Consider the following 26,608-nt stretch of genomic DNA (forward strand, 5'->3'; position numbering starts at 1 on the left):
AGCAAATAACACTTAAGTGACAGATGTGCAGATGAGGATGTGCAACTAGAAATACTGGTGTGCAAAAGAGCATGATTCCATATGTGTTATTTCATAGTTTTGATGTCTTCACTATTATTCTACATTGTAGAAAATAGTAAAATTAAGAAAAATCCTTGAATACTCGGTGTCCAAAATTTTGACTGGTACTGTAAGTGGGAATCTGGTGACATCTAGTGGCAAAAATTGGTGATGACAGGTTTGAACGAAAGAAACCAATCGGCTTGCTGTTTACTCAGAACGGTTTCTCTCGACCAATCAATGCTAACGATGTTGTTTTCATAGAAAAAAAAAAGAGAAAAAGATGGCGTTCATTGTCTTGTAAATCTGACTGAGTACCACGTTAGGCTAACGTTACATTCTCGACGTTTCACGTGAGTATTAATTTAACTGGTAGTTTATCGATCTAACGCTACGTATATCATAGTATTCATCTTGAATACGCCAGGGCTCTCGTTTAACTTCACCCTGCCTGCACAGACAGACAGACAGACAGACAGACAGACAGCTAGCTGTAGCTAGCTAGCCACTTTGCTGAGGAAGACAGATTGCTAGCTTGTCATGTTTTTGGTAGATAATTATATTTCTCAAATGTACATTGTAATACGTCAACAACTGTCTTGCAAACATAGTCTACACGGGGGAAATCAATAAACGAGCTAGAAAGTCTCATCCGGTACGGTAGAGTAGTTATGCCTGGTTCATGGGGATAGCGACGCGTTACGTGCGCCTGAGCATTCTTTAACATCTCCTTCGCAGATTTCTAAAGTACTTTTGTTACTTCTCACCAAAGCAACGATGTTGGTTGAGCGCGGACAAATTCTGTGTGGGCAGGGTGTAATTTCTCAAATACGAATAAACAACTAAGCACTTTGTTTACAACCAGACTGTTTCTGGTTCATGCATGCGTGTCGGATCTGAACCAGAGGTACATGCATAACGTCTAAGTCGTGAGCCAGCAGTGTCGACTAGGCACAACTTTGTTGCTAGTTTCACCAACAAAAACGTACATCATGGAGCTTATACATCGTATGACATTGACATATGCAAAAAAACGAACTTTTGAATTCCATGTAAGGCATGTGGTTGATAGATAATGTGTGTGGCTCTTGTCAGTATGAAGGTGGTCAATTTGAAACAAGCCATCCTCCAGGCTTGGAAGGAGCGCTGGAGCGACTATCAATGGGCCATCAACATAAAAAAGAACTTCCCAAAGGGAGCCACATGGGACTACCTCAACTTGGCAGGTCAGCTGATTTATGTTGATCATCCATGTAAATGCTTGGGAAGTGGAAGTAAACAATGAATGTGTATGATTTCATTATTGTTGTATTTCCCAATGTTCCAGAGGCTCTCATGGAGCAGGCAATGATTGGCCCTTCTCCCAACCCACTCATCTTGTCCTACCTCAAGTATGCCATCAGTTCCCAGGTAAGGTTTACATTTTGGAACCCATATTTTACCATATACATGACCTCAAAATACACACATTCCAGGCGATATGTGAAAATTATAACTTTTTGATAAAAGCATGAAACTTTGTTCACCTGTACAGTTTGAGGCCCTTAACATTTTCAGATATGGAGCCATCGCAAAAACGACTCATAGCGGCCATTTTCCGTTCCACCATAACCAAATAATGTATTTTGCGTCATATCTCCTGAACCAAACATGGAAACATAGAACGTGTAATGTCTAACCCTATGTTTTGTTGGTCAAGGATTACAATGGTGCCATGTACTACAACATAAACAGTTCAGATTATTATATAATGGTGGACTGCCATGGAAAGAAATGTACCCAATAGAATATTATTTCTGTGGCATACCGCTGTCAACTTTCCCCTGCCTGTGAATGTGGATACTGTGTGTAGGGTTCACACAAGGTGCTTAAAGTACTTGAGTTTGGCCCTCTGAAATTCAAGTACTGGAATACCTTAAATCAGACATTTTCTGAAGTTGGTACTTAAAAATTACTTGAATTAAAATGAGAGGAGAACAGAAAATGAGGAAATACGTTGATATGAAAAACATTAGAAATGCCTTGGTCTAGAGAATTTATTTCCAGGCAGACTACCGAATTTTATTTGTTCGTGTTTCGCTCTCTGGTTGCCAGGCGAGTTCGCTCATTCCACCCACACTGCCACTCAGACAGGCAGGTACAGAACTGACTGATTAGGCGCCGCCAAACGTTACATTGATAGCTAAAATGCCAGGCAAATATAGATTCAATCTTGCCTGGCGGGATATTGATGTTTATGAATGGGTTTTGCCAGACCCAACCAGGGATATAGTGGTGGGTAAATGCCGTTTACGCACCTTTTTTATTTTGTTCATTGTCGTTTACGCACTTATTGCATTCCCAGTGTTGCTCAAGGCTTCTTGATCGAAGTTCTAATCACACCTAACTCTGTGAATGATTCATGTATGCTCGTTATATTTGTCAGCTCCCCTGGTTTTGCCTTGTTAGCAGCGCATTCATTCACCACTTTGTCCAATGGGAAACTCTGCCATGTCAACAGAAATCCCCCAAACAAAAACCCTTTGACTCACGGAGAATGAGTAAATAGTCGGGGATATTTCAATCAGATGTCTAGCCAGCTAGATTGAACCTAGGAACCTAGGAAGAAACCTAGAGGTGAACCAGTCTCTGAGGTGTGGCCAGTCCTCTTCTGGCTGTGCCGGGTGGCGATTATAAGAGTACATTGCCAGATTGTTCTTCAAGATGTTCAAATGTTCATAGATGACTGACATGGTCAAATAATAATCACAGTGGTTGTAGAGGGCAACAGGTCAGTACCTCAGGTTTAAATGTCAATTGGCTTTTCATAGCCGAGCATTGAGTTAGAGACAGCAGATGCGGTAGAGCGAGGGAGTCGAAAACAGCAGGTCCGGGACGAGGTAGCACGTCTGGTGAACAGGTCAGGGTTCCCTAGCCGCAGGCAGAACAGTTGAAACTGGAGCAGCAGCACGACCAGGTGGACTGGGGACAGCAAGGTGTCATCAGGCCAGGTAGTCCTGAGCCATGATCCTAGGGCTCATGTCCTCCGAGAGGGAGAGAGACAAAATTAGAGGGAGAAAGGAGAATTACTCCAGATATAACAGACTAACCCTTGCCCCCTGGCACATAGACTATTGCAGCATAGATACTGGAGACTGAGACATGCAGTGGGTCAGGGGACACTGTGGCACTGTCCGACAATACCCCCAGACAGGGCCAACCAGGCAGGATACAACCACACCCACTTTGCCAAAGCACAGCCCCCACACCACTAGCGGGATATCAACGGACCACCAACTGACTACCCTGAGACAAGGCTGAGTATAGCCCACAAAGATCTCCTCCACCGCACAAGCCCGAGGGGGAGCAAATCCGGACAGGAAGATCACGTCTGTGACTCAACTCACTCAAGTGATACCCCCTCCTAGGGATGACATGGAAGAACACTACTAGTAAGCCAGTGACTCAGCCCCCGTAATAGGGTCAGAGGCAGAGAATCCCAGTGGAGAGGGGAGCCGGCCAGGCAGAAACAGCAAGGGCAGTTCGTCACTCCAGTGTCTTGCCGTTCACCTTCGCAACCCTGGGCCAGACTACACTCAATCATAGGATCTACTGAAGAGATGAGTCTTCAGTAAGGACTTAAATGTCGAGACCGAGTCTGCGTCTCTCACATGGATAGGCACATCATTCCATAAAAATTGAGCTCTATAGGAGAAAGCCCTGCCTCCAGCTGTTTGCTTAGAAATTCTAGAAACAATAAGGAGGCCTGCGTCTTGTGACCATAGCATACGTCTAGGTATGTACGGCAGGACCAAATCGGAGAGATGGGTCGGAGCAAGCCCATGTAACGATTTGTAGGTTAGCTGTAAAACCTTGAAATCAGTTGTAGCCTTAACAGAAACCAATGTAGAGGCTAGCACTGGAGTAATGTGATCAAATGTTTTGGTCCTAGTCAGGATTCTAGCAGCCGTGTTTAGCACTACCTGAAGTTTAGTGCTTTGTCCGGGTAGCCGGAGAGTAGAGCATTGCAGTAGCCTAATCTAGAAGTGACAAAAGCATGGATTAGCTTTTCTGCATCATTTTTGGACAAAAGGTTTCAGATTTTTGCAATTTTACAAAGATGGAAAAATGCTGTCCTTGAAATATTCTTGATATGATCATCAAAAGAGAGATCAGGGTCCAGAGTAAAGGCGAGATCCTTCAGGTTTATTTGAGACAACTGTACAACCATCAAGATGAATTGTCAGATCCAACAGCAGATCTTTGTTTCTTGGGACCTAGAACTAGCATCTCTGTTTTGTCCGAGTTTAAAAGTAAAACATTTGCTGCCATCCACTTCCTTTATGTCTGAGACACAGGCTTTCCGGGTAGGCATTTTGGGGCTTCACCATGTTTCATCGAAATGTACATCTGGGTGTAGTCCGCATAGCAGTGAATGTTGACATTGTGTTTCCGAATGACATCACCAAGAGTTAGAATATATAGTGAAAACAATAGTGGTCCAAATACAGAACCTTGAGGAATGCCGAAACTTACAATTGAGTTGTCGGAAGACAAACCATCTACAGAGACAAACCGATATCCTTCCGACAGATGAGATCTGAACTAGGCAAGAACTTGTCCGTGTAGACCAATTTGGGTTTCCAATATCTCCAAAAGAATGTGGTGATCAATAATGACAGGAAGGGAGGTCTTTATTCCAGTGATATTGTTAAGGCGAACACCGCCATGTTTTGTTTTGCTCAACCTAGATCGAGGCGCAAACATTGTCTCAATGGGGATAGCTGAGCTGGCTACACTGACTGTGTGCTAGTGGCAGACAGCCTGCCAGCTTAGTGAAGTCTCTCATTGTGGTGCTAGAGGAGTTAGACAGGGCTCTATGTTCATAGATGAGAGCACCCCTCCAGCTAGGATGGAGTCTGTCACTCCTCAGCAGGCCAGGTGTGGTCCTGTTTGTCAGTGAATCCCAGAAATAGGGCCAATTATCTACACATTTTTATCTTTTGGGAGGGGCAGAAAACATTACAGCCTCAAGTCTTGGGTATGATGCTACAAGCTTGGCACACCTGTATTTGGGGAGGTTCTCCCATTCTTCTCAGCAAATTGTCTCAAGTTCTGTCAGGTTGGATGGGGACCGTCGCTGCACAGCTATTTTCAGGTCTCTCCGGAGATGTTCGATCAGGTTCAAGTCTGGGCTTTGGCTTGGCCACTCAAGGACATTCAGAGCCTTGTTCTAAAGCAACTCCTGCATTGTCATGGTTGTGTGCTTAGGGTTGTTGTCCTTCTGGAAGGTTCTCCCATCTCCACAGAGGAGCTCTGTCAGAGTGACCATCAGGTTATTGGTCACCTCCCCGAGCAAGGTCCTTCTCCCCTGATTGCTCAGTTTGGCTGGGAGGCCAGCTCTAGGAAGTCTTGGTGGTTCCAAACTTCTTCTATTTAAAATGGAGGCCACTGTGTTCTTGGGGTCCTTCAATGCTGCAGAAATGTTTTGGTACCCTTCCCCAGATCTTTGCCCCAACACAATCCTTTCTCGGAGCTCTGCGGACAATTCCTTCGACCTCATGGCTTGGTTTTTCCAATCAAGTTGTAGAAACATCTCAAGGATGATCATTGGAAACAGGATGCATCTGAGCTCAATTTCGAGTCTCAACACAAATGGTCTGAATACTTATGTAAATAAGGTATCAGTTTTTATTTTTAATACATTTGCAAACATTTCTAAACCTGTTTTCACGTTGTCACTATGGGGTATAGTGTGTAGATTTATGGGGGGGGGGGGGGGGGGACGATTTAATCCATTTTAGAATAAGGCTGTAATGTAACAAAATGTGAAAAAAGTTGATCTGAATACTTTCTGAATGCACTGTAGTTGTGTTCTGTGGGTGTCACTGAGTAGGCTGATACACCATTTCATGGGGGCACAATCTATAGGTTAGGCCAGGGTTTCCCAAACCCGGTCCTAGGGGCCCCCCCTGGGTGCAAATCTTTTGACCTAGCACTACACAGCTGAATGAAATAATCAATGCTTGATGATGAGTTGGTTATTTGAATCAGCTGTGTGTAGTACTTGGGCAAAAAACAAAACCTACACCCAGGGTGTGCCCCAGGACCAAGTTTGGGAAACCCTGGGTTAGACTGTACAGTGCAATATGATTGTCCAATGCACACAATATACTGACTTTGAAGGTGATTTTCCACAGTCAATGTCCTGCAATAAGAGCTAAGATGCTAATATTTGTTTATACTCTTGAGAATTGTTTTCTGTGGCTGTCACTGAGTACGCTGATACTCCATTTCATAGCTAAGGCTTTATAGTGCCCTCAATGCAATTATGCAGTCTAATACTTCCACAGTTGGATTTCAACAGTTTTTTTTTTTTTTGTCCAACTAATGAATCATTGTATTTCATTTTAAATGATGTAACAACATTCCAATCTAGTCCAAATATGGCATGACTTCCCTGTGTGTATTTGTTTGCTTTGCTTTCAATGAGGGAGTTTTTTAAGGCAAACTGCAAATTCTACTTTTGTGGTTAATTGTTATTGTGGCTAGTGTTCAGCAGGAGGAAGGACACAACTTTAGCAAACGTTTAGATAGATAGATAGAAATGTATTATGTAGAACAAACATGCCTCTGATTCTAAGGAATCATGTCAGTTCTATTAATGGCATTTCTATCTGCACTGTACCAAAACGTTTTTGTACTTAACATGCCCACTGAGCTATATACGAACCCCGCTCTGCCCATCGCTTGTCTGTCTGGAAAGCTTCCTCAAATGAACACGTGTGGTGGGCAGGGTCGGACCAGGCTGACCCCACCCACAGCTCATACCGCCCGTTCCGTGGTGAGGGGTTTCTCTAGCGGTTAGAGCGTTTGGCCAGTAACTGAAAGGTTGCTAGTTCGAATCCCCGAGTCGACAAGGTGCAAAATCGGTCATTGTGCCCTTGAGCAAGGCAATTAACCTTAATTGCTCCAGAGTCACTGTTGATAATTGCAGACCCTGGCCGTTATCCCACTCTCCGAGGGTGTCTCATGGAGAGTGAGAGATGCAAAAAACGCATTGTGAGATAGGACAAATATTAGCATCTACCCAAATTAATATTATAAAATCTGTGTCCAGATATTTTCAAAGGCCTTCCTGTGTTCCTTGAATTTACACAGTATCCACTTTCACAACCAGCGGCGGCAAGACAGCTGAAATAATACTATTTTGCGTACGTTGTCAGAAAGTGATTTTATTGGAATTCTTCCCGTTGCTTACCATGGCACTTTACCATTTTATATAATAATCAGAATTGTTTCTGGTGTACATGGCACTGTTGGAATCATTGACCAACAAAACATAGTTGCAGACCTCACCCTTTCTGTGTTATCATGTTTGGTTCAGGAGATATGACACAAAATAAATGTTTTCATTATGGCGGAATGGAAAATGGCCGGCAGGAGGTGTTTCTGCGATGGCTCCTTATCTGAAAATGTTCAGGGCCCCAAACAGTACAAGTGTACTAAGTTTCATGCTTTTATGAAAAAGTGAATATCTCAAATTGGTTTCATATTGCTTGGACTAATGTAAGATCTGTCTTTGGTTGTTGTGATATTGAAGGGTTAATCTGCATATTCTTCCCATGGTAGGAAAGACAGTGTTGGAGATTTGCTGGTGAGAAGTGACAAAAGGTGCTTGATTTATGCACAATTATTATTAATAGAAACCATTGTATTTCCTCAGATGGTCTCTTATTCAAGTGTACTCTTAGCCATCAGTAAGGTGAGTTGGGTTCCTCTTTCTGTCACTCTGGCCAATAACTGTCTGACTGCTACCAGACATGCATGCTTTCATCGGATGACAACTTGTCTGACATGCACCTTTTTGTTCCGAAGTTTGATGACTTCTCCAGAGAGCTCTGCGTCAAGTCCCTGTTGGAGATAATGGACATGTTCTGCCACCGTCTCAGGTACTACACACTTGCTTTATCCCGTCCCGCTCCCATCCCGTTATATTCTTCCTTCCTTTAAATTTGACAATGGTGTTAGCCCTAGAAAATGTTTCATCCTGGCTCTGCCGAGAAAGAGGTGCGAGTTTCTTTTTTGTTATTAAATATGGTTGAAGCACTAATAGTTATGAGTCTGCTGGTTGAATGATTATCTCAGTGAGTGCATTTCTGCCGTCAAGTCATCTTTCACATTGAAAAATGATACCCCAGAATTATCCCAAACATCAATTTTACCCCTACCCACCCTCCATCCCAGCTGCCACGGGAAGGCGGAGGAGTGCATCGGGCTGTGCCGGGCCCTGCTGGGTGTGGTAGTGTGGCTCCTGACTGGCTGCGCCTGGTACTGCGAGAGGCTCAGGGAGCTGGGGCCGTCGGCCAGCACAGAAGCCAACCTGAGGGCCTGCCTGGAGAGGCTAAGGGATTTGGTGAACAGCCAGAAGAACAGGGCCCTAGTCCATATCGCTCGCCTGGAGGACCAAGGTCAGTCAGGGGATACAGAATCTTCTAAGAGGTTTTCCTATAACTAAACTCAGCAAAAAAAGAAATGTCCCTTATTCAGCACCCTTTCTTTCAAAGATAATTCATAAAAATCCAAATAACTTCACAGATCTTCATTGTAAAGGGTTTAACACTGTTTCCCATGCTTGTTCAATGAACCATGAACAATTAATGAACATGCACCTGTGGAACGGTCGTTAGACACTAACAGCTTACAGACAGTAGGCAATTAAGGTCACATTTATGAAAACGTAGGACACTAAAGAGGCCTTTCTACTGACTCTGAAAAATACCAAAAGAAAGATGCCCAGGGTCCCTGCTCATCTGCATGAATGTGCCTTAGGCATGCTGCAGGGATGCATGAGGACTGCAGATGTGGCCAGGGCAATAAATTGCAATGTCCGTACTGTGAGACGCCTGAGACAGGACGGACAGCTGATCGTCCTCGCAGTGGCAGACCACGTGTAACAACATCTGCACAGGATCGGTACATCCGAACATCACACCTGCGGGACAGGTACAGGATGGCAACAACAACTGCCCGAGTTACACCAGGAACGCACAATCCCTCCATCAGTGCTCAGACTGTCCGCAGTAGGCTGAGAGAGTCTGGACTGAGGGCTTTTAGGCCTGTTGTAAGGCAGGTCCTCACCAGACATCACCGGCAACAACGTCCCCTATGGACACAAACCCACCGTCGTTGGACCAGACAGGACTGGCAAAAAGTGCTCTTCACTGACGAGTCGCGGTTTTGTCGCACCAGGGGTGATGGTCGGATTCGCATTTATCGTTGAAGGAATGAGCGTTACACCGAGGCCTGTACTCTGGAGCGGGATCGATTTGGAGGTGGAGGGTCCATCATGGTCTGGAGCGGTGTGTCACAGCATCATCGGACTGAGCTTGTTGTCATTGCAGGCAATCTCAACGCTGTGCGTTACAGGGAAGACATCCTCCTCCCTCATGTGGTACCCTTCCTGCAGGCTCATCCTGACATGACCCTCCAGCATTACAATGCCACCAGCCATACTGCTCGTTCTGTGCGTGATTTCCTGCAAGACAGGAATGTCAGTGTTCTGGTGCAGTCTATGAGGAGGAGATGCACTGCAGTACTTAAAACAGCTGGTGGCCACACCAGATACTGACTTACTTTTGATTTTGACCCCCTTTGTTCAGGGACACACTATTCCATTTCTGTTAGTCACATGTCTGTGGAACTTGTTCAGTTTGTCTCTGTTGTTGAATCTTGTTAGGTTCATACAAATATTTACACATGTTAAGTTTGCTGAAAATAACGCAGTTGACAGTGAGAGGACTTTTCTTTTTTGCTGAGTTTACATGTAGTTAGCTGCATATTATTTTGATAAAACTGAAATAACAATATATTGTTATAGCATTTGATTTTAATGAATTTCATTGGTATGTTTGACTCCACATCAAATATGTTTCCAAAGCTTCCTGGACCAATGTGGAGCAAGCTTTGCTCAAAGTGACAGAGGGGCTCAACAGTCTGACCAATCAGACACTGAGAGGCAAGCTGGAGGAGTGCATTTCATTGGTGAAGAGGTGAGAATGTAGCACTTATTGGGTACAAGCCAATGGCCTTTGTAAACAATAATTGAAGCCATGATGGCTGTTTTTATAATCATCTGACCAATCTTCCCCCTCAGTATTCCTACGATTCTGTCTGAACAGTCAGACCCCCCGCACCACTCGTTGTTCCCCTCGGTCCACGCCTTCATCATGCTGGAAGGAACCATGAACCTGACAGGGGAGACTCAGCCACTGGTGGAGCAGCTGATGATGATCAAGAGGATGCAGGTGAGCCTTAATTGGTCTAGAGTTAACGTATGCAAAGCATATGCAACTTTCACTTTGAGTTTCACTTTTAGTTGAGGGAAATTGTAAATCCGTTTACTTCCTGAATTGACTGAATTGAAATGGAATATTGACCCCCAAGCCTGGTGCATTCCCCTGTGCAGCGTATCCCTGCGCCAGTCTTTGTGTTGGAGATCTGGAAGGCGTGTTTCACTGGCCTCATCGAGTCACCAGAGGGCACCGAGGAGCTCAAGTGGACTGCCTTCACCTTCCTTAAGGTACTTCTCACAATGAATGCCAGATAGTTACAGTATATAAATGTTTTATGGTCCTTGGAGCAAGCATTTGAATGCTTTCTTTTCATTGGAGCCCATGAGATGTCACCATCTTACTGACGATCCTCTCATCTCTAGATCCCCCAGGTTCTCCTCAGGCTAAAGAAGTATCCCCAGGGTGAGAAGGTACAGGTATAGTACTGAGTTATTCTCTTTACATCCATAACAATCAAGGGTTATAAGATCTGTTTCAAGTTTATTTACCAGTAATATACATTGGAAATATGAAAGGGATAATCAACGAGGGGCTATGCATTCTGTGGAAAATAATAGACGACAACTAACCATGCACGGAGTTGCATTGTTTTCCTGAGAACGCATAGAGCCCCGAGTTGATTATCTCTTTTATACCAAGGCTATAATTGAAATGTGTTCCAAAGCTCACTGAAGTAGCTAGCAAGTTGACGGGATAGCTACAGTAGTTGCCTTGGTAACCAAACAGACTTGGTAGCTTGGTTAACCAAGCCATCAGTCCTAGCTTGCTATTATGAAAATCGAATTAAGCAATGCCAGTAATGTTTTTAATTAGACTTTTTTGCTTTCAAAAGCAGCTCAAACATAGAACATGTAAGAATGAACTTCATAGCCATTGAATTATGCCGTCTATTGTAGGGAAATAATGCACGCTCTAGAACAGGGGAGGTACTGCAGGGAGTCTGCAGCCAGATAAATAAATGAAAACACAAATGTTATTGAATACAGGGCTGACAACTTTTGAAGATACCTTGGAGGGAGATCTCTCCTGAATGTGGGAGTATGGGCGTCCCGTCCAAGGAAAAATACAGTTTTAAAGCTAATTTCCTACAATTCATATTTTCACATGGCCCATCACCAGGGTGGATTGAAATACACTGCTCAAAAAATAAAGGGAACACTTAAACAACACAATGTAACTCCAAGTCAATCACACTTCTGTGAAATCAAACTGTCCACTTAGGAAGCAACACTGATTGACAATACATTTCACATGCTGTTGTGCAAATGGAATAGACAACAGGTGGCAATTATAGGCAATTAGCAAGACACCCCCAATAAAGGAGTGGTTCTGCAGGTGGTGACCACAGACCACTTCTCAGTTCCTATGCTTTCTGGCTGATGTTTTGGTCACTTTCGAATCCCTGTGGTGCTTTCACTCTAGTGGTAGCATGAGACGGAGTCTACAACCCACACAAGTGGCTCAGGTAGTGCAGCTCATCCAGGATGGCACATCAATGCGAGCTGTGACAAGAAGGTTTGCTGTGTCTGTCAGCGTAGTGTCCAGAGCATGGAGGCGCTACCAGGAGACAGGCCAGTACATCAGGAGACGTGGAGGAGGCCATAGGAGGGCAACAACCCAGCAGCAGGACCGCTACCTCCGCCTTTGTGCAAGGAGGAGCACTGCCAGAGCCCTGCAAAAGGACCTCCAGCAGGCCACAAATGTGCATGTGTCTGCTCAAACGGTCAGAAACAGACTCCATGAGGGTGGTATGAGGGCCCGACGTCCACAGGTGAGGGTTGTGCTTACAGCCCAACACCGTGCAGGACGTTTGGCATTTGCCAGAGAACACCAAGATTGGCAAATTCGCCACTGGCGCCCTGTGCTCTTCACAGATGCAAGCAGGTTCACACTGAGCATGTGACAGAGTCTGGAGATGCCGTGGAGAAGGTTCTGCTGCCTGCAACAACCTCCAGCATGACCGGTTTGGCGGTGGGTCAGTCATGGTGTGGGGTGGCATTTCTTTGGGGGGCCGCACAGCCCTCCATGTGCTCGCCAGAGGTAGCCTGACTGCCATTAGGTACCGAGATGAGATCCTCAGACCCCTTGTGAGACCATATGCTGGTGCGGTTGGCCCTGGGTTCCTCCTAATGCAAGACAATGCTAGACCTCATGTGGCTGGAGTGTGTCAGCAGTTCCTGCAAGAGGAAGGCATTGATGCTATGGACTGGCCCGCCCGTTCCCCAGACCTGAATCCAATTGAGCACATCTGGGACATCATGTCTCGCTCCATCCACCAACGCCACGTTGCACCACAGACTGTCCAGGAGTTGGCGGATGCTTTAGTCCAGGTCTGGGAGGAGATCCCTCAGGAGACCATCCGCCACCTCATCAGGAGCATGCCCAGGCGTTGTAGGGAGGTCATACAGGCACGTGGAGGCCACACACACTACTGAGCCTAATTTTGACTTGTTTTAAGGACATTACATCAAAGTTGGATCAGCCTGTAGTGTGGTTTTCCACTTTAATTTTGAGTGTGACTCCAAATCCAGACCTCCATGGGTTGATAAATTGGATTTCCATTGATTATTTTTGTGTGATTTTGTTGTCAGCACATTCAACTATGTAAAGAAAAAAGTATTTAATAAGATTATTTCATTCATTCAGATCTAGGATGTGTTATTTTAGTGTTCCCTTTATTTTTTTGAGCAGTGTATATTTCAATGTATTGTTGTCCCCACTAGAATCAGTTACACATTTGGGTTCACAATCTGTTAGAGCAAAATAATGTTCATCATACAGTTATACAAGTCAGGTCACTACCAGAATTCCTGCTCAATGCTGCCTTTTCCTTGTTACAGCCTAATGGACCTAGTGCTGAATTGCAAATGAGCACAAGGGGTGAATAATGTAGCCAAAACAGCACTACAAGTTGCCTTGCTGATCTTAAGATAATTTAGTTCATAAACTTGTGATTTCAAAACAATTTGGAGGTTCAGTTGAAAAGTTAACGCGCTGAATATACACTGTATATTAATCAGAAAATAAAAGCAGTAGGCCTACTTTTTCCCAATGTGTTAGAAATAAGAGATGTGGCGTGTGAAGAGGGTCCAATGCGTGGAAGTTGGCATCACTGTTGACCTTTGGCAAAAGGATCTGTGGGATAATACAACACTGTCATTATTAATCTACAATTTATGTTCTTAGTCCTGGTAAACATGGGCCTGGGAAGCTCAGTGATATTGGTATTCACAGTATTTCACTAATTATCCATTTGTGAATTCAATACTTGTATTCCCCCCTTTTTTTTGGTTTTTGTACATAAATGCACTGTAATTTAAGCTTTAAAACTGCAACGTTTTCTCTCTGCCTAATGGCAAAATGTGAAGAATTGCAGCATATTAGCTTGAAAACTGCAACATTTTCTCTTCGTTGCCAAGAGATGGGCCTTTAAAATGTTACTTCCCAGGGCTGAAACTTGGTTTTTCCGGCAATGCACTGCCAAAGTCATAGTAAAACTCATGTTTTTATCTCACTCAAGTTTTGTTCTGATTATGAAGGGGTTGCTGATGAATTAGCTAGAATGCCCTTTAAGCCAATCAGAAACGAGTATTCAACAATACCATGGTATAATGTTCAATATTAATCACCACTGAATGATATGAATGTAGGATAGTGAAGAGTGCTGGTCTAGTCTCTGTTTTGACATGCATTATGGTCAATCTGCAGCAGGACTTTATGGATGATGTGAACATTGCCTTTGAGTACCTGCTGAAGCTCACACCACTGCTGGACAAGGCGGACCAGAGATGCAAGTGAGTTATAATGGAAAACTGAACAGAGGAAGCATTATGGTATAAGCATGTTTATAACACTCTGACAGGTTATACAGTGTCTGACAAGCTTTTTACTTCATGTCTGTTTTTTACAGCTGCGACTGTCTAAGTATGCTACTGCAGGAGTGCAATAAGTTGTCTCTCCTGTCGGACTCCAACACGACAAACCTCACTTCTAAACGGTACGGGTAGCCATCCTGCCCCTTCATATGTGTAACATCACTGAAAGAGAATGATACAATATTAATACATCAAGTTTGCCACTAATATCTTTCATTCTGTCTCCTCTCACTCTTTCCTATCACTACATTACTCTTTCTCTCTTTGCTTGTCTGTCAGTGTCTTGCTCTCCTTCTTTCACTCTCCTCTGTCTCTCCCTTTCTTTCTCCCTTTCTTTCTCTATCTCTTGTGTGCAACTTTTTCTTGAGGGCTGAGAACAGGGAGTATGCGCCACGGCTAAAGACTGCAGAAAACGCCAACATCCAGCCCAACCCAGGCCTCATCCTGCGAGCCGAGCCCACTGTCACCAACATCCTCAAGGTCCTCGTTCTCCCCATGCTAACCCTACCTAGCTTTACAGTCAGGGGGGAGGTTCTATTTCAACTTGTCTAATAGAAACGCTTGTTATCGTTTTCCATTTAAAAATGTTTAGCTACAGTGTGCCCTAATGAACACCAGGCTGACTTTTATCCTTTACTATATCCCTGAATAAGTACTGATGTAAAGACAGTTAGTTCACCTCATCATAAAGCTATCCCAGAGCTCCAACTTTTGCTAAGAAACTTCCAAGTCACCCATATCACACTCTCATTACTGTGTTCTGTCTTCTCCTATTGTGTTAGACGGTGGACGCAGACCACTCCAAGTCTCCAGAGGGCCTTCTGGGGGTGCTGGGACACATGCTCTCTGGGAAGAGCCTGGACCTCCTCCTGGCTGCAGCCGCAGCCACGGGAAAACTCAAGTCCTTCGCCCGGAAGTTCATCAAGTGAGACACACATCAAGCCACTTTAGCTACAGTGTGCCCAACAGTCCATCAGGACTGTTCAATACAATTTATTGACAGACTCAAACCATATTACTGTGGAGTCTTTTTTTTTTTTTTAAAGGGCAAATGGACAAAATATACATGATGTAAGAGGGGGACAGTGTTTAAAGGAGATTATTTATTGATGCTCTGTCTTTGCTTCTCAGGCTGAATGAGTTTCCGAAGCACATCAGTGGAGAAGGATGTGAGTACATGAGTGTTGCTGAGTATGGGACTTTTTGAATAACATTTAACTTTACGAGTGTGGGAGTTTTTGAAATGGATTTGATTTTGACATTGAGTCTCTTTTTTTTCTACCTCGTTGCAGCCAAGTCGGCCTCAGTGCGAGCCCTGCTGTTTGACATATCCTTCCTCATGCTGTGTCACGTGGTGCAGACCTACGGATCAGAGGTTGGTCTCACACCTAGTACTAAAGCTATCTACGTAAGTGATCTAGGTCCTTATTCAGAAAGTGTTTCAGAGCAGGAGAGCTGAACTAGGGTCAGGCCCCCGTTCACTTCTCCTGTAGATTCTGCATCATTGTCCTGCTCTTTCAGCACAGCTCCACTAGGTGGCCAAAACACGCAATAGCATTCTGCTTGTGCTATCTGAATGGCACAGCTGTGATGTCTTTGCCACATTTCTATGATGTGTAATATGAGTCATGTTATGTAAGTTTCATGGTCAGAACCTGTCCCTCATATAGATTTATATTATATGATAGTTAAATAAAACAAAAATGTACTTAAAAAATATCCCCCGCTCCATATTATATCATATGACTCTGTTGTGACCCCTCCAGGTGATCCTGTCGGATCCCAGCCCCTCGGGGGAGACCCCGTTCTTCGAGACGTGGCTGCAGACCTGCATGCCAGAAGAGGGCAAGACCCTGAACCCAGACCACCCCTGCTTCAGGCCCGAGTCTGGCAAGGTGGAGAGCCTAGTGGCCCTCCTCAACAACTCCTCTGAGATGAAGCTAGTGTGAGTGATGGGGTGCTTACTATCTTTTCACTCTAGGGTCAGAGTCAGACTGGAATTCAGTGTTTCTCTGCTGCTGGGTTAAAAAAATAAGAGGAAGAAGTCCAGGCTATGGTTGAAATGTTGTCCGCCATGTTCAAATTTCTCTTTTTGAGGAGCACAATTTAAACCAGTGGGGGAAAAAACATTACTTAAACTGGAGTCCTTTGTGCACAATCTCTTATCCTTCCTTAAATCTATTTATTGCCATTGTTTTCTTGAAGCTGTACCAATTTATCTACCACTGTGTGTCAGTCAGATGAAGTGGCACGAGATTTGCCTCAGCACGCCGGCGGCCATCTTGGAGGTGTTGAATGCCTGGGAGAATGGCGTGCTGTCTGTGGAGGCTGTACAGGTGAGTCCTGTATTATGTGTCGTCGATTTTGTCCTACTTTGAGCTAAATACTACGTAGACAGTGAACCGTTGAATCACAGAAGTGAACTTGCTCTTGACATAGTGGAAAATGATTGGTCATAGAGTGTAGGTCTAAATGGCTCTGCTGACTAAATGGTTAGAGCTTGCTTTTATTTCATTTTTGGTCTCTTCCTCATTTAAACCATTCATAAAGTTAATTAATTTGTTGTACAAGTGGCCCGGAAGCATGCGCAGAGTTCACACACACACTCACTCATCTTCCCCTCTCATTTTTCTTTCTCCTCTTGCTCTCTGTCACCCCCCCCCCCCCCCCCCCCCCCTTGAGTGTAGAAGATAACAGATAACATCAAGGGCAAGGTATGCAGCATGGCTATCTGTGCTGTGGCATGGCTGGTAGCCCATGTGAGGATGCTGGGGCTGGATGAGAGGGAGAAGCCCCAGACCATGATCCGCCAGCTCATGACCCCGCTGTATGGGGAGAACACTCTGCAGTTCTACAATGAACGGTACACACACACTAGACTTCGGTGTCAACTACAGTGCCTTCGGAAAGTATTCAAACCCATTGACTTTCTCCACATTTTGTTACGTTACAGCCTTATTCTAAAATGGATTAAATAAATAAACATCCTCAGCAATCTACACACTACCCCATAATGACAAAGCAAACTTTGCACAAAAAAAAGCATATTTACGTAAGTATTCATACTCCTTGCTATGAGAGTCGAAATTGAGCTCAGGTGCATCCTGTTTCCATTGATCATCCTTTCTACAACTTGATTGGAGTCCACCTGTGGTAAATTCAATTGATTGGACATGATTTGGAAAGGCACACACCTGTCTATATAAGGTCCTGCAGTTGACAGTGCATGTCAGAGCAAAAACCAAGCCACGAGGTCGAAGGAATTGTCCGTAGAGCTCCGAGACAGGATTGTGTCGAGGCACAGATCTGGGGAAGGGTACCAGAACATTTCTGTAGCATTGAAGGTCCCCGAGAACACAGTGGCCTCCACCACCAAGACTCTTTCTAGAGCTGGCCTCCCAGCCAAACTGAGCAATCGGGGTAGAAGGGCTTTTGTCAGGGAGGTGACCAAGAACCCGATGGTCACTCTGATAGAGTTCCTCTGTGGAGATGGGAGAACCTTCCAGAAGGACAACCATCTCTGCAGCACTCCACCAATCAGGCCTTTATGGTAGAGTAGCCAGACAGAAGCCAATCCTCATAAAAAGGTGCATGACAGTATTATAGAATATATAAAAATCACTACAGATCACTTATCTAATCACCTGTCTTTTTACAATCAGTATTTATAGAATATATAAAATCACTACAGATCACTTATCTAATCACCTGTCTTTTTACAGTTTAACTATTTATTTATTTTTCTCTCTGGTCTGATGAAACCAAGATTGAACTCTTTGGCCTGAATGACAAGCGTCACGTCTGGAGGAAACCTAGCATCATCCCTACGGTGAATCGTGGTGGCAGCAGCATCATGCTGCGGGTATGTTTTTCAGCGGCAGGGACTGGGAGACTAGTCAGGATCGAGGGAAAGATGAACGGAGCAAAGTACAGAGATCCTTGATGAAAACCTGCTCCAGAGCACTCAGGCTGGGGTAAAGGTTCATCTTCCAACGGGACAACGACCCTAAGCACACAGCCAAGACAATGCAGGAGTGGCTTTGGGACAAGTTTCTGAATGTCCTTGAGTGGCCCAGCCAGAGCCCGAACTTGAACCCGATCTAACATCTCTGGAGAGACCTGAAAATAGCTGTGCAGCAACGCTCCCCATCCAACCTGCCAAAGCTTGAGAGGATCTGCAGAGAAGAATGGGAGAAACTCTCCAAATACAGGTGTGCCAAGCTTGTAGCGTCATAGCCAAGAAGACTCGAGGCTGTAATCACTGCCAAAGGCGCTTCAACAAAGTACTAAGGGTTTGAGTACTTCTTTCTTTTTAATAAATTAGCAAACATTTCTAAAAAAGTTGTTTTTCTTTGTCACTATGGTGAATTGTGTGTAGATTGATGAGGGGGGGAAAAACACTTTAATCCATTTCAGAATAAGGCTGTAATGTAACAAAATGTGGAAAAGTCAAGGGGTCTGAATACTTTCTGACGGCACTGTACATGTATTTGATTATTTGTTATTTAAATACTTATTTTCTGTGTTAGTATTTTCTTACGTGGCCCGAATCAACTACTTCTATTGGAAGTATTTTCAAATACTTATTTCAAATAATATTTTCAAAACCTCGGTTAAATGTATGGGAGTGTATTTGAGTATTTTCAAATGCATGCCAATACTGTCCAAGTGTATTTCCAAATGCATTCCAATATTCAACTACTTGTCTTTTCAAATATAACATCACAATACTTACTTTTGAAAAGTATGTGAAAGTAATTGATATATTTGAAATGGTATTTGAACCAAGGTCTGACACGCACACAGCCCGCTCTACACATGCACTCACTCTGGACAATGTTTTTCAACAACCAAAGCATTAGCCTGATTATTTAGCCACTGAGCAGATGTCTAATCAACCAGACAAATTCTAGTTAACACTGACGTTTTAAAAGGGGGTCAGCCGATGATGACGACAACAGATTGAATGATTTGTATCACCTTCCTTAGTGTTCAACCCATTTCACATTGTAATCAGGCAACTCCCATAATTCACCACCAGTGTATAGCAACCAGACTGAAAATCCCGTAAGCACAAGCTCATTAACCCTTCATCTCTCCCCCAGGGTGGTGATCATGAGTTCCATCCTGGAGAACATGTGTGCTGACGTGTTCCAGCAGACAGGCCTGGCCCTGCGGCCGCCCATGGAGGGCCAGGAGCCCATCCCCTATCGCAACCTGCTCTCGGCCAAGGAGCCCATCCATGAGGCCCTCCGCAAGCAATTCCGCTCGGTGCTGTGGAAGGGCTGGGTGGACAGTGGTGCACTACACCTCTTTGAGAGCCTGCTGCACACAGGAGGGGTGTTCTGGTTCACCAACAACCTGGTCAAGGTTAGTGAATGTTATGAGATGGGGAGGGGGTAAAGGGGCGGTTGACCTATATAACAGTGGAGTTACTGTACTTTGGTCTGTTGGAAACCTTGCAAGGTGACAATGGGCTACGCTTTCTTTTGATGTTTTCACGCCTACAAGATTTATCAAAGATATGGTACTAGTTATAGCACAATATGAATTAGACATCTAATGTTAACGGTAGCTAACGTTACATCAGATGAGCTAACGTTGAGTAAGCGGCTCATCTTTCTGGCTCTCGTTCTTCAGCTGGAAGAAATAGTGCTGGTCCGTGCTCATCTGGGGCATGTTGCCACTCATCAGGTTGATGATAGACAGGCAGCTCTCCCAGAAGATGTCCCTGGAGCTCTCCACCAGGAAGGGTCTGAGTGGGGAGGTCTTGTTTCCCATGTAGGAGCAGGTCAGGTAGAGGCTGGTGATCACCACGTTTCCCATGTAGGAGCAGGTCAGGTAGAGGCTGGTGATCACCACGTTTCCCATGTAGGAGCAGGTCAGGTAGAGGCTGGTGATCACCACGTTTCCCATGTAGGAGCAGGTCAGGTAGAGGCTGGTGATCACCACGTTTCCCATGTAGGAGCAGGTCAGGTAGAGGCTGGTGATCACCACGTTTCCCATGTAGGAGCAGGTCAGGTAGAGGCTGGTGATCACCACGTTTCCCATGTAGGAGCAGGTCAGGTAGAGGCTGGTGATCACCACGTTTCCCATGTAGGAGCAGGTCAGGTAGAGGCTGGTGATCACCACGTTTCCCATGTAGGAGCAGGTCAGGTAGAGGCTGGTGATCACCACGTTTCCCATGTAGGAGCAGGTCAGGTAGAGGCTGGTGATCACCACGTTTCCCATGTAGGAGCAGGTCAGGTAGAGGCTGGTGATCACCACGGCCTGCAGCTGGTGCTCGGTGGCTGCCTCGGAGAAGACCGCCTTGCGGCACAGCATGTAGACAAACACCACATTGGCTGGGGTGAGGATGCTCTGATTCCCCCAATTGTGGTGGAGCAGGAAGTGGTCCACGCTCTGCAGCCACAGCCCTAGGGCGTTAGGGACAGGACGCGCAGCAGCTCGCCGGTGAAGGCCTGGACCATCACCCTCTTGGGCGTGTCAGGGGGACCTTCTTGTCCGGCTAGGAGGCGTTGTCAGAGCTCTTGACGAGGTCTGGGGTGCTCTGGTCCTGGGTGTGGGTGTACAGGTTGGTGCGGGACTGAGACTTCCCCAGGTTCTCATTGTTGAGGTGGGTCACATTGTTCTGGTTGTTCCCGTTAGGCTGCGCCTTCTTGGAGCCGCCCTTTCGCTTTATGTTGATGAGCGGGAGCGACGCTTCAGGTTCTTCTCTCTGGCGTTCTTGCTGTTCTGAACTGTTGTGCCGTTGCCCAACATTGCGGGCCCATCTCCAGCCGCCTTCTGATAGCTGGGCGAGAGAGAATACACATTTCCCATGGTGACTGGGTAGTGATCAGGAGACCTTTCGAGTAGATTCTCTCTTGGAACTTAAATCTCATCATAAGCGTCAATAATGCCTGTGGAAAACTAAATGGTACATTTTTGCAAAATGAAATGTATAGCCAGACTACATTTTCCCACATTCAACAGCATTGTGCATTGACAATAGGTTTGTGTTTATTGATTTGATTTTAAGATGTCTTGGTTGTGATTTTGATTTTACTTACTGATTTCAAGTCCATGTAAAAAAATCCAAAGATGTTGATTTTTAAAAGACAGACGGGTTGTTTTTCTTTCTCTGTAAGCATTGAGTTTAAGGCTGTTATTGTCGTGTACATCAACTGCTGCCCAGGGTTCTGGAATCGAGCGTCCCGTCGTAATAAAGGAGCATGGGATAGCGTTGCTGTGAAAGATGAAGCCGATGTTCGCCATGATAAAAATCTTTTAACGTCATGTCGCACTGTCTGAAAGTAATACTTTTTGTACGCCATGTCTTCTTGCCTCATTTTGCTATGTTCCTGTCTCGGTTAACTAAATAAATTACTTTTGGGTGGCTGCCAGTGCTAGCAAGCCTATAGCGTTGAATTTCAGTCGACAGCGTATGAATAAAATGTTGTCCCCAGTTTATAAACCCAGTGGCGCAACTTCGCGAGACTTCTGGGAACGCATGCGAAGCAGACTCGTCCGACCAGACCTGGGTTTGGGAAGTGAAACCTTTTCCTTAGATGTTAATTTTCTCAGTCTAAATGCAAAACCTAGATTCGAGCCAATGTCTTAATTAGCTGAAATTGTCGTTTTCATTTTCATCAAAAATCGCTTTATATCGAAGGGTGCCTTGATTTAATGCCTTGCACATGCGCGGTTTTGCGCGACAGACCGTTAGACCTGATGACGTTTTTCTGCGCATGAGCTTAGCTAGCTAACGTCGCCATGACATCGCCTACATGCGTGATCGGGGATTTATATTGGTGTAGCAGTTTCTTCGTATCTTCATACTGTACTATAATTGGTTTGCTGAATTTGGATCTGTGTCAGATAATAATCGCTCTATTTGAAGTGGGGAAAATGGCAAACAGTTGTATGTCAGGCCGGAGAGGGATAAATGCGCGCTACCAAAGTACATTTGCATTTTCATGTGAAACGCAACATGAGAGAAAGGAAATAACCATCACTTTGTGCGCACTAAAACCACCAAAAAGATGCAGCCTTATTGTAAACAAAGCTGCAGTTGCTCAATCTCAAATACCTACATTTCAATGTGTTTTCATTTAAAAACAATTTGTAATGTGATGGTATATCCTTGCATGTAACAAAAGTCACATGGATATGTTTTTAAATTAAGACCAAACTTTTACATAAACAAACTGCACTTTTCCCCCCCAAAATCTGACTACTCTATAGTGATTTTTCAATATTCAAGTTGTGTGTATGTGAGCATTTACTCTAACTGTGTAGGGCAGGGGTACTCAACTACTATTTGAGAAGGTCCGGTCACAGGCCTTTCCTAGGTGGGAAAGGTCCGGATGGATAATGTAATTTATCGGCGTAATAACAAACCCACACCTCGCAACCCATGTGACCCCAAACTGTTCACCCCCTTGTTGGCGGAGAGAATTTTGCAGTTTTAAAGCTAATTTCCCACAATTCTACACATTTCGCATGGGGCAGAGATTTGTTTTTCTGTTTTTTTAAAGCTAATTTCCTGCAATTATATACATTCTTCCATGTCTTATGTGTGTTTATATGATACCAGGGGTCGAAGCCTGACCGAGTCCAGATCCAGTCCGCCAGTTGAGTATGGAGGGTATAGGGTGTTTATCAATCCATTCCTAATTTCTATGTGTGACTCAGGAGCTGCTGAAGGAGACTCGCCAGGAGTGGGCCAACCGGGTAGTGGAACTGCTCTACAGCATCTTCTGCCTGGACACCCAGCAGATCACTCTCACCCTGCTGGGCCACATCCTGCCCAACCTGCTCACAGACTCAGCCCACTGGCACAGCCTGGCAGATCCACCTGGCAAGGCCTTGGCCAAGTAAGACAGTCCTCCTAGTGTAGTCTCTCTGGTTCTCAGTGACTATGTGATGTCTGTGCCATGTGCTAGCTAGCTAGGGACTGTATATTGCTAGCTACCTGGCTTAATAGGTGACTGTAGGGGCCAGTTTCCAGAACACTGATTTAAGCCTAGTCCTGGACAAAAAAATCCCTTTCAATTGAGATTCCCCATTGAGCATGCTTTTTAGGCCTCATGAGCTGTCCTAACCACTTAAGTGTTACCACCAGGTAACTTGTTAATGATAAAGGGCAGTGATTAAGTGGTTCCTGCACCACATGCAATTTGCTTTGGAGTTGTTGAATGACTGTTTTGATATTTCTATATGATCAATCCATAAATTGGGTCTCCCGAGTGGCGCAACGGTCTAAGGCACTGCATCTCAGTGCAAGAGGCGTCACTACAGTCCCTGATTCGAATCCAGGCAGTATCACATCTGGCCGTGATTGGGAGTCCCATAGGGCGGCGCATAATTGGCCCAGCATCGTCCAGGTTTGGCCTGGGTAGGCCGTCATTGTAAATAAGAATTTGATCTTAACTGACTTGCCTAGATACAAGTGAAATAAAAATAAATCTAGACCTACATTCAGTGCTTTTGACAATACTTTCACGAGGTGCCTATATAGACTTATAACCACTAGACTAATAAATAACCTACATCTTGGTATTTCAAAAAGATGCCTAAATTGGCCATGCCATTAAATTAAGCAATTAAAGGCATCTAGGGCCTATGTTAACGTTGATTGTGTTCGATGAAAATGATAGACCTTTCAAACGTTTTATGCAACATTCGTGACTTGATGCCTACTGTGCCAAAGCGATTTAGTTGTTAAACGGGAATGACGAGTGTGTTGATATAACAGTGATATTATTAAAATTCTGCTTTTAACAACCATCAGAATTGGTTAGAAAAAGGTTATGCATGCTAGTATATTAGGCAACGGGGAAAATTCTATCAAACGTTTCACCATTGCAACATTTAATGTACAGTCACATTCACCGTGGTTGTCTGAAGCATGCTATAAGAGTTCACAGCTGGCGACGCCTCATCGCGATTGGTTATTCCCCATGTGCAACAATGTCAATGAGCGTCATCACCATCTTTCCTTTGTGGTACCTGTTGTGATTACCAGCTGAGAAACTTTTATTCATTGATTTTACTCCTGGCTCAGGTTGTCTGAGCAGTGGCTTAAAAAGGTCCAATGCATCTGTTTTTATCTCAATATCAAATCATTTCTGGGTAAAAGTTAACGTAGCAGATAATGGACCCTAACAGATATTTATGTTGTTGGTGCTGTATATTAACTAATATACAGTACATGGGTTCTAACTTGAAGTATTTGTTTGTTTATAATTGTACAATTTATGCTCCCGTATGGAAAAAAAACACTGACTGCCAGAAAGCCCTGAACGCATGATCGTAATATCTGACTCACACAGTCGAGGAACATATTGCCTGTATAGCCTACTGTAGATGGTAAACTGTAAGTGTCCCTTAACTTTATAGTATGGAAAACGTCTGTGAGGATTTTTCTACAATATTCACAACATATTGACATAATCTTTGTAGAATATAAATCAAATCAATTACATGTGGAAATAAGTATTTGAGTGAACATTAGCAAGCCAGCAGCAGATAAAACAGTCAATTCTCTCTCCCCGGTTTTAGCTTGCGGCTATCACCAACTAGCTAGCTAGATTTAGCATATTTAATAGCCCATACCAGTAACAAACTTAGCTATGTTATCGACATATGGCAGTACACAAACAAAATCAAGCTCACTTCGCCAGCTAGAAAGAAATAGCCATAAATTAATTCAGAAACGGCGGAAGAGGATAGCTAACTATAGCAAGCTAACGTTAGTAGCATCTTTAACAAGAAGCAACTATGACAACATTGATCCCAAAATAAACTTTCCTATTGAGCAAAATATACTATGTACCCCTCCAAAGAAAGCATGGCTATGGAGCTTGTGGTTCTTAATTTCTTTACTTTCAAATGAGAGACAAACTTATCACACAAGTCAGAGTTGTACTTAAACTAAATCTTTAGTCACTTATTAATAAGGCAGCAGGTCAATACAACACACACCACAAAGTGAATCGATTTAGTGCTCTACGATAATGATGGCTGGTCGACAAATCACGCTCAGGTGATTTGTTGAGAGCCCCGAGACAAAAGTACAAAGGTATTTTATTGCCAAGATACACCCCTTTCAACCTACATGACGAACAACAGATGTATAGAATGGGTCACGAGGTTAAGATTTGTATGACAGATACTTATAATTCAGTTATCTTTCATTGTACAGACCATGGTCTGGCCCTGGGGTCATCTCTCCCTGGTACCATATAGAACAGAAACATTAACTCATGCTCTGGAATGTGATATCTCTAGGTTTTATCACCCAAAAGACTTTGTAAGTCTCCTGTCAGTGTTATCTCCCAGAGGCCCATCCTCAATAGAACACACACACAATAGTTATAAGAATCCTCTATTCTGTTGCATAAAACAACCATTTGATGCAATTAAAGTATTATAACATAATCTTGCAATTTTTCACCATAAGCTTCTCTGAAATGCCACCAGATCAGTTATCGGATCAATGGCCGAAGTGTGGCATTTAAGTTTAGCCCACACTCGGTGGGCTGTATATAAAACTTCTCCTGAGCCACAGAATGGCTGAATTACAGCAAAACTTGCTTTATACCGTAATAGTAGCAAAACCAAAGCAATTCAGGCATTCTTGAAAGTCAGGAAATCCTTGTCCTGCAGAGGAACCTTTATTTTTATTTTTTATTTTTATAGTTTAATATTTTTTATTTTGCAGGCATCTAGAAATAATTGTGGAGTGGAGCTTTCTAGTTACATGGTGATATCACATGCCCCACGTTCCTTCAAAATGATTAGGCAATAATGATTTATTCGGAAAAACAGTTTCCATCATCACTTGTCGCCAATAAAGTATGACAGCAGAAAAATCCACCCTACAAATTTTGCCGATCTTTAGAACATTTCTCCTATATCTGCCGATTCCATTACACGTCGGAGTGATTTTTTGTTGTTGTTGTTGCGGCATTGCTTTGGTTGAATAAACCTGGGTCAATAGAAACCTGTCTAGTGACCTCTATCGCGGCCAAAACTACTCTCTCCCATTGTACAAGCCTATCTATAGTATGACAGCATCAAGTTAGCCACCAACAGTTAGCAGTCATGTTTACATTTGGTGAGTTTTTTATAATCAGTGTTATTTAGATGGAAGACATGAGCTTAATGCGCTACAGCTAGCTAAAGTTAGCATCGAGATAGCAAGCTAACCCTTTCATTTACCCGGTTCACTTTCATGCTCACTGAAGCCCATGATGATGCTCGGTCTCTGCTGGTGCTTCTGGCTGTTTGAGATGCTTGACGAGTAGACGCCCAATTTGCCTGCCTCATTCTCACATGTATCCTGCTTTTTAA

General features: G+C 44.1%; 1 protein-coding gene and 1 pseudogene across 4 annotated transcripts in view; one reads left to right on the forward strand and one right to left on the reverse strand.

Moving 5' to 3' along the window:
• Positions 1 to 301: 301 nt before the first annotated feature.
• Positions 302 to 26,608, forward strand: part of LOC106578284 (mediator of RNA polymerase II transcription subunit 24) — a 34,524-nt gene continuing 8,217 nt past the window's right edge. Inside the window, exons 1-21 of one of the 4 annotated variants that reach the window (XM_014156957.3) lie at positions 302 to 413; positions 1,156 to 1,286; positions 1,388 to 1,470; positions 7,766 to 7,804; positions 7,918 to 7,991; positions 8,287 to 8,510; positions 9,980 to 10,091; positions 10,196 to 10,346; positions 10,508 to 10,621; positions 10,757 to 10,810; positions 14,103 to 14,188; positions 14,305 to 14,391; positions 14,650 to 14,749; positions 15,052 to 15,194; positions 15,401 to 15,438; positions 15,562 to 15,644; positions 16,036 to 16,214; positions 16,506 to 16,605; positions 16,957 to 17,132; positions 19,375 to 19,639; positions 22,946 to 23,127. In XM_014156957.3, the coding sequence (XP_014012432.1) occupies positions 1,157 to 1,286; positions 1,388 to 1,470; positions 7,766 to 7,804; positions 7,918 to 7,991; positions 8,287 to 8,510; positions 9,980 to 10,091; positions 10,196 to 10,346; positions 10,508 to 10,621; positions 10,757 to 10,810; positions 14,103 to 14,188; positions 14,305 to 14,391; positions 14,650 to 14,749; positions 15,052 to 15,194; positions 15,401 to 15,438; positions 15,562 to 15,644; positions 16,036 to 16,214; positions 16,506 to 16,605; positions 16,957 to 17,132; positions 19,375 to 19,639; positions 22,946 to 23,127 (2,420 nt within the window). In that variant the 5' untranslated portion in view covers positions 302 to 413; position 1,156. The remainder of the gene's footprint in view (positions 414 to 1,155; positions 1,287 to 1,387; positions 1,471 to 7,765; positions 7,805 to 7,917; positions 7,992 to 8,286; positions 8,511 to 9,979; positions 10,092 to 10,195; positions 10,347 to 10,507; positions 10,622 to 10,756; positions 10,811 to 14,102; positions 14,189 to 14,304; positions 14,392 to 14,649; positions 14,750 to 15,051; positions 15,195 to 15,400; positions 15,439 to 15,561; positions 15,645 to 16,035; positions 16,215 to 16,505; positions 16,606 to 16,956; positions 17,133 to 19,374; positions 19,640 to 22,945; positions 23,128 to 26,608) is intronic. The other 3 variants (XM_014156958.3, XM_014156959.3, XM_014156960.3) reach the window with 3 other exon arrangements.
• Positions 19,865 to 21,091, reverse strand: LOC145862285 (uncharacterized; annotated as a pseudogene).

Source organism: Salmo salar, chromosome 19 (genome assembly GCF_965601325.2).
Source record: "Salmo salar chromosome 19, fSalSal1, whole genome shotgun sequence".
NCBI classification, from domain to species: domain Eukaryota; kingdom Metazoa; phylum Chordata; class Actinopteri; order Salmoniformes; family Salmonidae; genus Salmo; species Salmo salar.